Source organism: Cebus imitator, unplaced genomic scaffold, assembly GCF_001604975.1.
Source record: "Cebus imitator isolate Cc_AM_T3 unplaced genomic scaffold, Cebus_imitator-1.0 Scaffold280, whole genome shotgun sequence".
NCBI lineage: Eukaryota > Metazoa > Chordata > Mammalia > Primates > Cebidae > Cebus > Cebus imitator.
In genome coordinates, this window is record NW_016107595.1 from 3,520,461 (window position 1) to 3,531,000 (window position 10,540).

Here is a 10,540-nt window from a genome sequence, read left to right on the forward strand (position 1 = left end):
TCACTCCCAGCGCCCGCCAGACCTGCCGGAGTTGGACCCGAGCGCGCCGCGGAGCCCGGACCCTCCCTCGAACTCTCTGCCCCGGCCATGGCGTCGTTGCTGTCACTCCTGTGTGTCTGTGTAGCCGCCGCGCACCTGACGGGGGCACGAGGTGAGACGCCTCCAGCCCCCGCGCCCAGTCCCCGAGGCTCCCGAAGGCCTGTAGCCGGCCTTGCGTGCAGCCGCACCCAGGAAGAGAACCCAGGGACTCACGCACTTCCCCAGGGACTGGGTCCCCTTCACCAGTCGGATCCTCGGGACCACCTGGGGCGAGGAGGGGGCCTCATCCATTTTCTTCCTCGGCTAAGCCGGGAGTGTGGATAAGAACCTAGGGTTCCTCCCGGGCTTTGGACTCTGAATCACCGGCCAAGTCTCCTACTCTGGACTGAAGGGGTCGGAACTGGCCCCTCCCACCTAACTCCCTACACACCCACTTACTCCAACCGCTGGAGAAAGAAATAAATGCCTATCCCTGGAACACTGGATGGGGCGGGGGACGGGCCCACTTCTCAGCTTAGGAGACTGAGGCCCCGAGAAGGAAGGGGCTTATCTGACCTCATCACTCTGCAGGGAGTATCTTGGACAGCTCCTATCTTGGAGAAGCCAGTCTAGATTCCAAGGGCTTCCGATAGGGAGCTCGGAACTCTAGTACAGGAATGGAAGGTAGACTAAGGGAGGGACTTCCAGCGGGCCAAGTGGATGAGGGGGAGCCCAGCCTGAGGGCAGAGGCAGAGCTGGCTAAACTTGATTAAACTCATGGCAGCTGAACACAGAGGGACAGAGCCTCTGGCCTAGGGGAACTGGCTGGTACTCGGACTTCCCCAGCCCAGGGGTTGGGGCTAGGTCAGAGAGGGGGACTTGGCTTTGGGAGCCTGGTGGTTGTAGTGGGCAGTGCACTGCAGGGAGTGTGCAGCAGCCCCCGGGGGCTAGAGCTGGATTCTGGCCTTTCAGAGACTCAGTTTTCCCTCCTGTTACAATGGGGATGATCGGCCAGCGGGGTGGGGGGGGGTGCTTTCTCGCGCCTGTAATCCCAGAACTTTGAGAGGCTGAGGCGGGTGGATGACCTGAGTTCAGGAGTTCGAGACCAGCCTGGCCAACATGGTGAAACTCCGTCTCTACTAAAAATACAAAAATTAGCCGGGCGTGAAGGCGCGTGCCTGTAATCCCAGCTACCCCAGAGGCTGAGGCAGGAGAATCGCTTGAACCCGGCAGGCAGAAGCTGCAGTGAGCCGAGATGGTACCACTGCACTCCAGCCTGTGCGAGAGAGAGACTGTGTCTCAAAATAATAATAATAATAAAAATAAAAAAAGGGGGGGGAGGATGATCATGGCTGCACCGTGCCTTAAAGGAGGCTCCCAGCGGTCCCCACCAGCGTGCTTCCTTCTCCCCACTCCTCACCCCCAGACGCCACTTCCACCGAGGAGCCCACAGCGATTGCATTGGGCCTGGAAAGAACGTCCGTGCACCCCGGGCAGCCCTCACCGGCCCTGGAGGACTGGGAAGGTGAGTCAGCTGGCCTGGAGTCCCCTTTCTGCTGCGGGTTTGTTGCGGGGACTTGGGCTGCTGGGTCGTGTGAGGAGGGGGCGCACACTGGGCGAAGGGCCCGGGGCCGTCCTGGTCCCTGGACAAGACAGCCCCTAGAGATGATGCTCCGAGTTCAAGGTCTAAGTGAGGGGCCGGTCAGACAGCGGCAAGATCTCAGTGCGCAGGGATGGACCAGGTCAGGCCCTGGGCGGCAGAACTGGGGGCGTGGGGAGCCCAACCTTCCCTGCACCTGATTCAGGCCGCTGGCTCGGGTCGTGGGCATGCGCGGCTAGCCCATGCTCACGGGGGGAGGGGGTTGAGACCGCAGGTAAGGCCTTTGCACGCACGGATGGGGGCCTACAGGCCGCCACCTCGGTCCCAGCGCGTGCGGTGCCCGCAGAGGCCAGCGAGTGGACATCCTGGTTCAACGTGGACCACCCCGGAGGAGACGGCGACTTCGAAAGCCTAGCCGCCATCCGCTTCTACTACGGGCCAGCGCGCGTGTGCCCGCGACCGCTGGCGCTGGAAGCGCGCACCACGGACTGGGCCCTGCCCTCTGCCGTCGGCGAGCGCGTGCACTTGAACCCCACGCGGGGCTTCTGGTGCCTCAACCGCGAGCAACCGCGTGGCCGCCGCTGCTCCAACTACCATGTGCGCTTCCGATGCCCACTAGGTGAGGGCGGGGCTGGATGGTCGGAGGCGGGGCTTGGAACCGCCGATGCTGGCAACCGCCAGGGAGGGTAGTGGGTAGGGCTGGGAGGGGCAGGACCGTGTGGATGTGGGCGTGGCTAGGAAGAGCCTGCGGGACCCCTAGACATACGGCCATGTGAGGGGGCAGGGCCATGGAGGGACTTTTGAGGAGAGGTGCTGGGAACAGCTTGGGGCCCAGGTGCACCTCCAGGAGACCCGGCGGGTCAGGACCCATGTCCCACTCCCTGGAACGCATCTCCCTCCCGCTGCCCTCGTTTGCGCATCTGTGGCTTGTAAGAGCTCCGTTCTTGAGCCCAAATGTGTGCAGGATGCAGGGAGAAGAGCAGGACTGACCCCCAGGACCTTATGCGGGGGTGGAGAAGTGGGGCAGTACCTGAGCTATGTCTTCGACAGGTGCGCTTAGGGGAACATGGGTGGGGCAATGGCAGGTCTGCCCTCTGGAGTGTCCGCCCTAGGATGCACGTGTGTGAGGAGGTTAGGGAACAAGGACGCTTCAGTCCCAGGTTACCCGGGGGCGCGTTTCCTGGGGAGGGCGGCCGCCTGATCTCCCTCCCTACCTTCCGCAGAGGCCGCATGGGGCGCTTGGGGCCCGTGGGGTCCCTGTTCGGGGAGTTGTGGGCCAGGGCGTCGCTTGCGCCGTCGCCACTGCCCAAGCCCCGCTGGGGATGCGTGTCCCGGACGTCCTCTGGAGGCGCAGAAGTGCGTGCGGCCTCGGTGTCCAGGTAGGAAGGGGCGGGGTCTGGGGGTAGGGGCCCTGCACAGAGGAGAGGGGAGGTTAGGAACGGAGTCTGGTGGAGGGGGTGAAGTTAGAGGCGGGACCTGGATGTAGAGAGGCGGTGCCTCTTGTGAGCGACGCCTAGAGGGGACGAGCTAGTTAGGGGGCGGGGCTCTTAGGGGTGGGGCCTGGTACGGGGCGGAGCCTGGAGGATCCAAACTGTAGCCAGGGGGAGACCAGCCCTTCCTTCCCTCCTGGTCCCAAGGAGCACTGGTGACTATGCACATCTGGACAGGTGGACGCCAGGGGCCTCGTGTGCAGGCAGACATGGGCAGATCAAAAGGGGTGCTTCCCCTGTGTGCATGCCGGAGTGTACGGATGTCTCCGTGGGGGAACAGAAGTCAGTTCATGCACTCAGGGTGCACACATGCGTGGAGTTTGCAGCCCCCACCTCCGTCCCCCACGCCCACACAGACACGCACTCACAGCCTGGCAAACACGATGCCTAGGCCCTCCCAGGGCCAGACACCGAGCAAGCCAGGAGGAGACTGGAAATTCCGCTAGCTCCTGGGCTCCACAAACACGGTCTGGAGGCTGCTCCGGGGATCCCGTCACAGGGTGGGGGCACATGATAGCCAATGGGGCGTTGGGGTCCCCACCCCATCGCGCCTGGCTCTGCTCTCCCGGCGCCGGTTCCTTGAAGTTTCCAGTGGAATTTTCCATTTTATAGAGAAACCGCGAGATTGGGAAGGGGAGTAGTTGTTTTCAGCCCAAGATCCAGCCCCTCGCTGGGCCCCAAGCCCCTGTCGACATTTGCTGCTGGAAAGGGCAGTGCCGTGTATTTTGAGACTCACCTCTCCTGTCCCCTCCTTTAGGACTTCTTCTGTACGTCTCTGGAGCTCAGTTCATGCCCCCTGGCCCAGCCCTGACCACTCAGCCCATCTCCCCCTCATACTAGGGACCACTCCAAGCAGGGCCACGCTGAGGCCTCTGAGAGACACCTCATGGGGGGAGGGGGACTCCAGGTATGTTTGTTGAGTGGCTGAGTGGAAACCCCTCTTCAGGAGGGAGTGTGGAGGTGCCTTTGGTCTGCTGCCTCTCCATATCCCCCCAGGGTGCAGCCTTGACACCTGTGAGTGCCCAGACCATATCCTCCTGGGCTCAGTGGTCACTCCATCTGGACAACCGCTGCCAGGAGCCAGGGTCTCCCTGAGAGACCAGCCTGGCACCGTGGCCATCAGCGATGCTCAAGGAACCTTCCAGGTGCCTGGTGTCTGTGCTGACAGCCTCGCCAATGTCAGGGCCCAGATGGATGGCTTCTCTGCAGGTGTGGCCCAGGCCCAGGCCAACGGATCCATCTCTGTGGTCACCATCATCCTTGATAAGTTGGGTAAGTGCTCTTGCAACATAGGGCACGAAGGGGCTGAGGATCTGGGGAGGAAGTTATAGCACTCAAAGTCAAGGGAGGAAGAAATAACAGGCATGAGCCACGGCTGGGCGCAGTGGCTCATGCCTGTAATTCCAGCACTTTGGGAGGCCAAAGTGGGTGGATCACAAGGTTAGGAGTTCGAGACCAACCTGACCAACATGGTGAAACCCTGTCTTTACTTAAAAAATGAAACACACACACACACACACACACACTCATCCGCAAAGGTTCAGGGTGAGCCAGGGCATTTCTGGGGGAAAGGAGAGGATGGGAACCTTGCTCCTGGGAAGGGTCCGTGGGAGAAGCTCTGATCTTTGCCACTTTTGACTCCAGAGAAGCCGTACCTGGTGAAGCACCCTGAGTCCCGAGTGCGAGAGGCTGGCCAGAATGTGACTTTCTGTTGCAAAGCCTCTGGGACCCCTATACCCAAGAAATACTCCTGGTGAGCACCCACCCCGGGGCCAGGGGCATCTTCTCCAGCTTTGGGGTAGGATTCAATTTCATGTCATTTTGTGGTGCCTAAAGGACAGTCTGGAAGCAGATTCCAGCCTCAGTTTCCCATCTGGAGAGTGGGGAAAGCTTTACTGGGGAATGAATTGGGCGGGAGAGGGGCGACCAAGGAGGCTGAGCAGGGCCAGTCTTGCTGGAGAGGAGGCTGACTTCGGTGAAGCCTCTCTGTAGCTCCTGGCCTGCAGAGTGGGGGCTGACGCAGCCCCTCCCCTGAGTCCTATGGTGTCGCCCACCCACCACCCAGGTTCCACAATGGGACCCTGCTGGACAGGCGAGCACACGGGTACGGGGCCCACCTGGAGCTCCGAGGGCTTCGCCCAGACCAGGCTGGCATCTACCACTGCAAGGCATGGAACGAGGCAGGTGCCGTGCGCTCTGGCACCGCGTGGCTCACTGTACTTGGTGAGTGTCCTTGGCCCCATCCCTGAGAAAAGCCTTCACTCCAAATGGAGCCCCAACTGTAGCTAAGCTTAACCCCAAATGAGCCCCCACTTCAGACTGATCCAATCCTAAGCCTCCACTGAGCCCCCATACCATTCTGAGCACCAACCTTCAGTCCTTTCCCTGGGCAGAACCCTGTCGCTTAGGCTGCGTCCTTGACCTCAGACGGTGCCCCCAGCCTTGGCTTCCATGAAGTCCTCCTCCCTGCCCTGACCTGCGTGTTTTCTCTGTCCCCAGCTCCAGGCCAACCAGCCTGTGACCCCCGGCCCCGAGAGCACCTGATCAAGCTCCCTGAGGACTGTGGTCAGCCAGGCAGTGGCCCTGCCTACCTGGATGTGGGCCTCTGCCCTGACACTCGCTGCCCCAGCCTGACAGGCTCTGGTCCCCGCTGCGGGGACACCGGCTCCCGCTGCTGCTCTGTGCGCCGCCTGGAGAGAAGGGAGATCCACTGCTCTGGCTACGTCCTCCCGGTGAAGGTGGTGGCTGAGTGTGGCTGCCAGAAGTGTCTGCCCCTCCGGGGGCTGGTCCGGGGCCGTGTTGTGGCTGCTGACTCTGGGGAACCGCTGCGCTTCGCCAGGATTTTGCTGGGCCAGGAGCCCATCGGCTTCACCGCCTACCAGGGCGACTTCACCCTAGAGGTGCCCCCCTCCACCCAGCGGCTGGTGGTGACTTTTGTGGACCCCAGCGGTGAGTTCATGGACGCTGTCCGGGTCTTGCCTTTTGACCCTCGAGGTGCTGGCGTGTACCACGAGGTCAAGGCCATGCGGAAGAAAGCCCCGGTCGTCTTAGATGCCAGCCAGAGCAACACGATCCCCCTGGGCGAACTGGAAGATGAGGCGCCCCTGGGCGAGCTAGTCCTGCCTTCCGGCGCCTTCCGCAGAGCCGATGGCAAACCCTACTCGGGGCCCGTGGAGGCCCGGGTGACCTTCGTGGACCCCCGAGACCTCACCTCCGCGGCGGCCGCCCCCAGTGACCTGCGCTTCGTGGACAGCGACGGCGAGCTGGCTCTGCTGCGCACCTACGGCATGTTCTCCGTGGATCTCCGCGCGCCCGGCTCCGCGGAGCAGCTGCAGGCGGGGCCGGTGGCCGTGCGGGTGGCCGCCGGCCAGATCCACATGCCCGGCCATGCAGAGGCCCTCAAACTATGGTCGCTGAACCCCGAGACCGGCTTGTGGGAGGAGGAGAGCGGCTTCCGGCGCGAAGGGTCCTCGGGCCCCCGGGTGCGCCGGGAGGAGCGAGTCTTCCTGGTCGGCAACGTGGAGATCCGGGAGCGGCGCCTGTTCAACCTGGACGTGCCCGAGCGCCGCCGCTGCTTCGTGAAGGTGCGCGCCTACGCCAACGACAAGTTCACCCCCAGCGAGCAGGTGGAGGGCGTGGTGGTCACGCTGGTCAACCTGGAGCCCGCCCCCGGCTTCGCCGCCAACCCCCGCGCCTGGGGCCGCTTCGACAGCGCAGTCACTGGACCCAACGGCGCCTGCCTCCCAGCCTTCTGCGACCCCGACCGGCCCGACGCCTACACCGCCCTGGTCACTGCCACCCTGGGCGGCGAGGAGTTGGAGCCCGCCCCTTCCCTGCCCCGCCCACTCTCGGCCACCGTGGGCGTCACCCAGCCCTACCTGGACAGGCTGGGGTACCGGCGCACGGACCACGACGACCCCGCCTTCAAGCGCAACGGCTTTCGCATCAACCTCGCCAAGCCCAGGCCGGGCGACCCGGCCGAGGCCAATGGGCCTGTGTACCCGTGGCGCAGCCTGCGGGAATGTCAGGGGGCCCCGGTGACCGCCAGCCACTTCCGCTTTGCCAGGGTGGAGGCAGACAAGTACGAGTACAACGTGGTCCCCTTCCGCGAGGGCACACCCGCCTCCTGGACGGGCGATCTCCTGTCCTGGTGGCCCAACCCGCAGGAGTTCCGGGCCTGCTTCCTCAAGGTGAAGATCCAGGGCCCCCAGGAGTACATGGTCCGCTCCCACAACTCGGGGGGCAGCCACCCGCTCACCCGGGGCCAGCTCTACGGGCTTCGGGATGCCCGGAGCGTGCGAGACCCCGAGCGTCCGGGCACCTCGGCGGCCTGCGTGGAGTTCAAGTGCAGCGGGATGCTGTTTGACCAGCGGCAAGTGGACAGGACGCTGGTGACCATCATGCCCCAGGGCAGCTGCCGGCGCGTGGCAGTCAACGGGCTCCTTCGGGATTACCTGGCCCGGCACCCCCCACCGGTGCCCGCGGAGGACCCGGCTGCCTTCTCCATGCTGGCCCCGCTAGACCCTCTGGGCCACAACTACGGTGTCTACACGGTCACTGACCAGAGTCCACGGCTGGCCAAAGAGATCGCCATTGGCCGCTGCTTCGACGGTTCCTCCGACGGCTTCTCCAGGGAGATGAAGGCTGACGCCGGCACAGCTGTCACCTTCCAGTGTCGGGAGCCACCGGCCGGAAGACCCAGCCTCTTCCAGAGGCTGCTGGAGTCCCCGGCGACAGCACTTGGTGACATCCGCAGGGAGATGAGTGAGGTGGCCCAGGCACAGGCCCGGGCCTCGGGTCCCCTCCGCACCCGCCGGGGCAGGGTCCGGCAGTGACCTGGGCCTGGGGCCTCGCTTTCCTGCCTCCCTCTGGACGCCACTGTCCCCAGGAAGTTTTGCCCCTCCCCAGGTGTCTGGCCCCCCTTCCTCCTCCCCTGCCCAGAACTCAGAGTCAGACAAGAACCCGGAGCGTCCGATGGTAGAAACACCAGGGAGGTGATTGTTGCTGTGTGGCATGGAATGGAGTTTGCTGTGACCCTGGGGTCAGCACCCTGGGGACCACGTTCAACCCCAGCCTGGAGGGACCCGCTCCCGGCTCAGAAGCCGTCTCTGACTTCTCGTGCGTATTTTGACCCTGACTTCAATCTTCCACCCTTGGGAGTTCTGACTTTCCTCACAAAGCCCCCTCTGCCTGCTTGGACTCAGCGCTAGACCAGGTCCCCTGCCCCAAGTTTTGTTTTTGGGGTTATTTATTGAAACAAAGCGTGGGGAGCTGGTTGTGGGTGTGAGTGGGGGTGCAGGGTCCACGCTGGGCCCAGTGAAAAGGAGGAAGGGGCTTCTTGGGGTTCCCATGCGAGGGAGGCTCTGGGGCTGAGGGGAACAATTCTCTCGTGTTTGGTGCTTAGAGACCTGCCCGGGGGGTTGGGGTGGATGTTCCCTCCCTCGGGGGCTCAATTAAAAATGCTTTATTTCCAACGCTTGGTGTCACGCTCCTGGGAGGAAGGGTGGAGGCTGGGACTGCCCGGCCTAGATGCACCTTTGCAGGCAGAGACACGCGGAGGCACACGCGGGCACCGGGGCAAGGAGCCCGGGCGGCCGTGACCGCTGGGCACAGTAGCAGTCACCGCCCGGGCCTGGCCTCCTCAGCTGTGCCTGGCCGTGTGCCCCGGGGCTACAGTGGGTGGAGCCGGGTCCTGGCAGGGGAGCCTCTGGGACAGGCGACAGCTAGCCAGGCTGCCCTGGACCCTCCTCAACCAAGTCCACAGCAGCCCCGCCCCAGGCCCCACCCACCTGAGCCCCGGCCACACCTCGGGTCGTGACGAGGTTGCCCCAGGCCAGGGTTCTCTGACCTTGCCAGGACCCTCGGTCCAGAGGCGGCAGAATCATGGCTGGCTGGAGGTCTGTGTGCACGTGTGTCCTCCTGGGCCCCACGGGGCCGGCGCTGATCTGACCACACCCTCACTGTCCAGACAGAAAAACTGAAGTCCTGGGATCTGGTGTGAATCCCAGCAGCCTTGGGGCCCCCTCTAGCTCTAGGTGTGTGATTTCCCAGGGCCTGAGGATGAAGGCATCACTAGGGCAAGGCTGGAGGGGCCTCCAGGGCACCTGGGCTGGGAGACTTTTCCCTGGCTGACATACCGCAGGGAGTGGGGGTGTGGATGGTCCTTGAGGTTAGGGCGCGACCACCCATCCACTTCCTCTTCAATCTCCCACCCATCCACTGGCCCCCTCCCCAGATGCTCGATCCCGTCGCCCACCCATCCAGCGTTTAGAGGCATCAGCTCTGCGCCGGCAGCCATAGGCTGACAGGTGCGAACCCCAACACGCCCTGGGGCCAGAGCTCCACACACAAGGTCCCTGGCTCTTGCCCGTCGGCCACGCCCCTTTGTTGGCTGAGGTCTTGGCAACTCTGAACCTCTGCAGCTCTCACCCCTTCACTCAGTGAAACACTTGGGGGCCTGGAGGCACCAGGAGGAGCTCAGCATGCGAGGCATCACCGCAGTCTCAGAAGGTGGGTCCAAGGGCTCTGCTGGAGTTTGGGTTTGGGCAGCTCCAGACATCGGCACCCCAGCCTCGCCCTCGATAGGCTGTGATAGGCAAGAGAGGGGAGGTGCTTCCAGGTCCCTGAGGGAGCTGGGCGTGGTTGGGGGGAACGCCCATTTATCCAGAACGTACGGCCTCTATGCCTCCAGCTGACGGACAGGCTCAGAGGTGCAGGCCCCCAACCCAAGGCAACCTAGGGTCCAGGCCTGCCTGCCCCAGAGCCCTTGCTCAGGGCTACCTGGTGGGTTCCTAGGGAGGAATGGGAATGGGGGTGCTCCCATTTGCGGAGGGCAAAGCTGGCTGCAGCTTCCAGGGGGAGGATGATGAGGTGTCAGTCTCCGTGGCCAAATACCTTTCATTGAGAAAGTGTTGGGGCCTCCGACGCTGCCAGACCAGGGCGGCCAGCCAGGCATGGGGCAGGCACCTGGCCCAGCCCTGTCCCCTTCCCTAGGGTGGGGCAGGGGTGGTGGGCATCGTCTGGAAGACCCCTCCCCAGTCACCCTGGCTGGGCCAGGAAGGGCATTTCAGGAGCAAAAGCTGGGCACTGCACGGAGGCCAGAGTCTAGCTGTCCCCACCCCTGCTGATAACTTTGCAAGAGGGCAGCGTTTGACCACAATTTCCAGATGAGGAAACTGAGGCTCCAATAGAAGGAAGCCATCACTCCTGAGTCAACAGCCATGTGCCTCTTGACCCTGCCTGTCACCCCCATGGCAGCCTTCAAGCCAGGAATCCCACCCCGTCCCTCTTGGAACCCGGGCTACCATCTGCTTCCTGGTAAATCCATCGTCTACCCCCCCCAACCAAACTGGGGCTGCCAGACCACACCCCTTCAGTCTGGGGGCAGTTGGGGGGGCAGGAGACCCCCCCGGGGACCCCTAGCTGCAGCCAC

At 63.7% G+C, this 10,540-nt stretch overlaps 1 protein-coding gene across 1 annotated transcript; it reads left to right on the forward strand.

The window, feature by feature from the left end:
- The first annotated feature begins 10 nt into the window (after positions 1–10).
- CILP2 (cartilage intermediate layer protein 2) lies at positions 11–8,582 on the forward strand. Its single transcript, XM_017501385.2, has 8 exons — positions 11–151; positions 1,445–1,543; positions 1,965–2,237; positions 2,842–2,997; positions 4,105–4,380; positions 4,753–4,861; positions 5,174–5,331; positions 5,608–8,582. The coding sequence occupies exons 1-8, from the start codon at positions 88–90 to the stop codon at positions 7,941–7,943; spliced, it is 3,471 nt and encodes a 1,156-aa protein (XP_017356874.1). The 5' UTR covers positions 11–87; the 3' UTR covers positions 7,944–8,582.
- Positions 8,583–10,540: the final 1,958 nt, after the last annotated feature.

Bases quoted from the DNA above. Each gene is read 5' to 3' on its own strand.
- CILP2 (XM_017501385.2), top strand. From the start codon at position 88: ATGGCGTCGTTGCTGTCACTCCTGTGTGTCTGTGTAGCCGCCGCGCAC. The intron at 4,381-4,752 runs GTAAGTGCTCTT...TTTTGACTCCAG, and splicing joins CATCATCCTTGATAAGTTGG to AGAAGCCGTACCTGGTGAAG. The intron at 5,332-5,607 runs GTGAGTGTCCTT...CTCTGTCCCCAG, and splicing joins CGCGTGGCTCACTGTACTTG to CTCCAGGCCAACCAGCCTGT.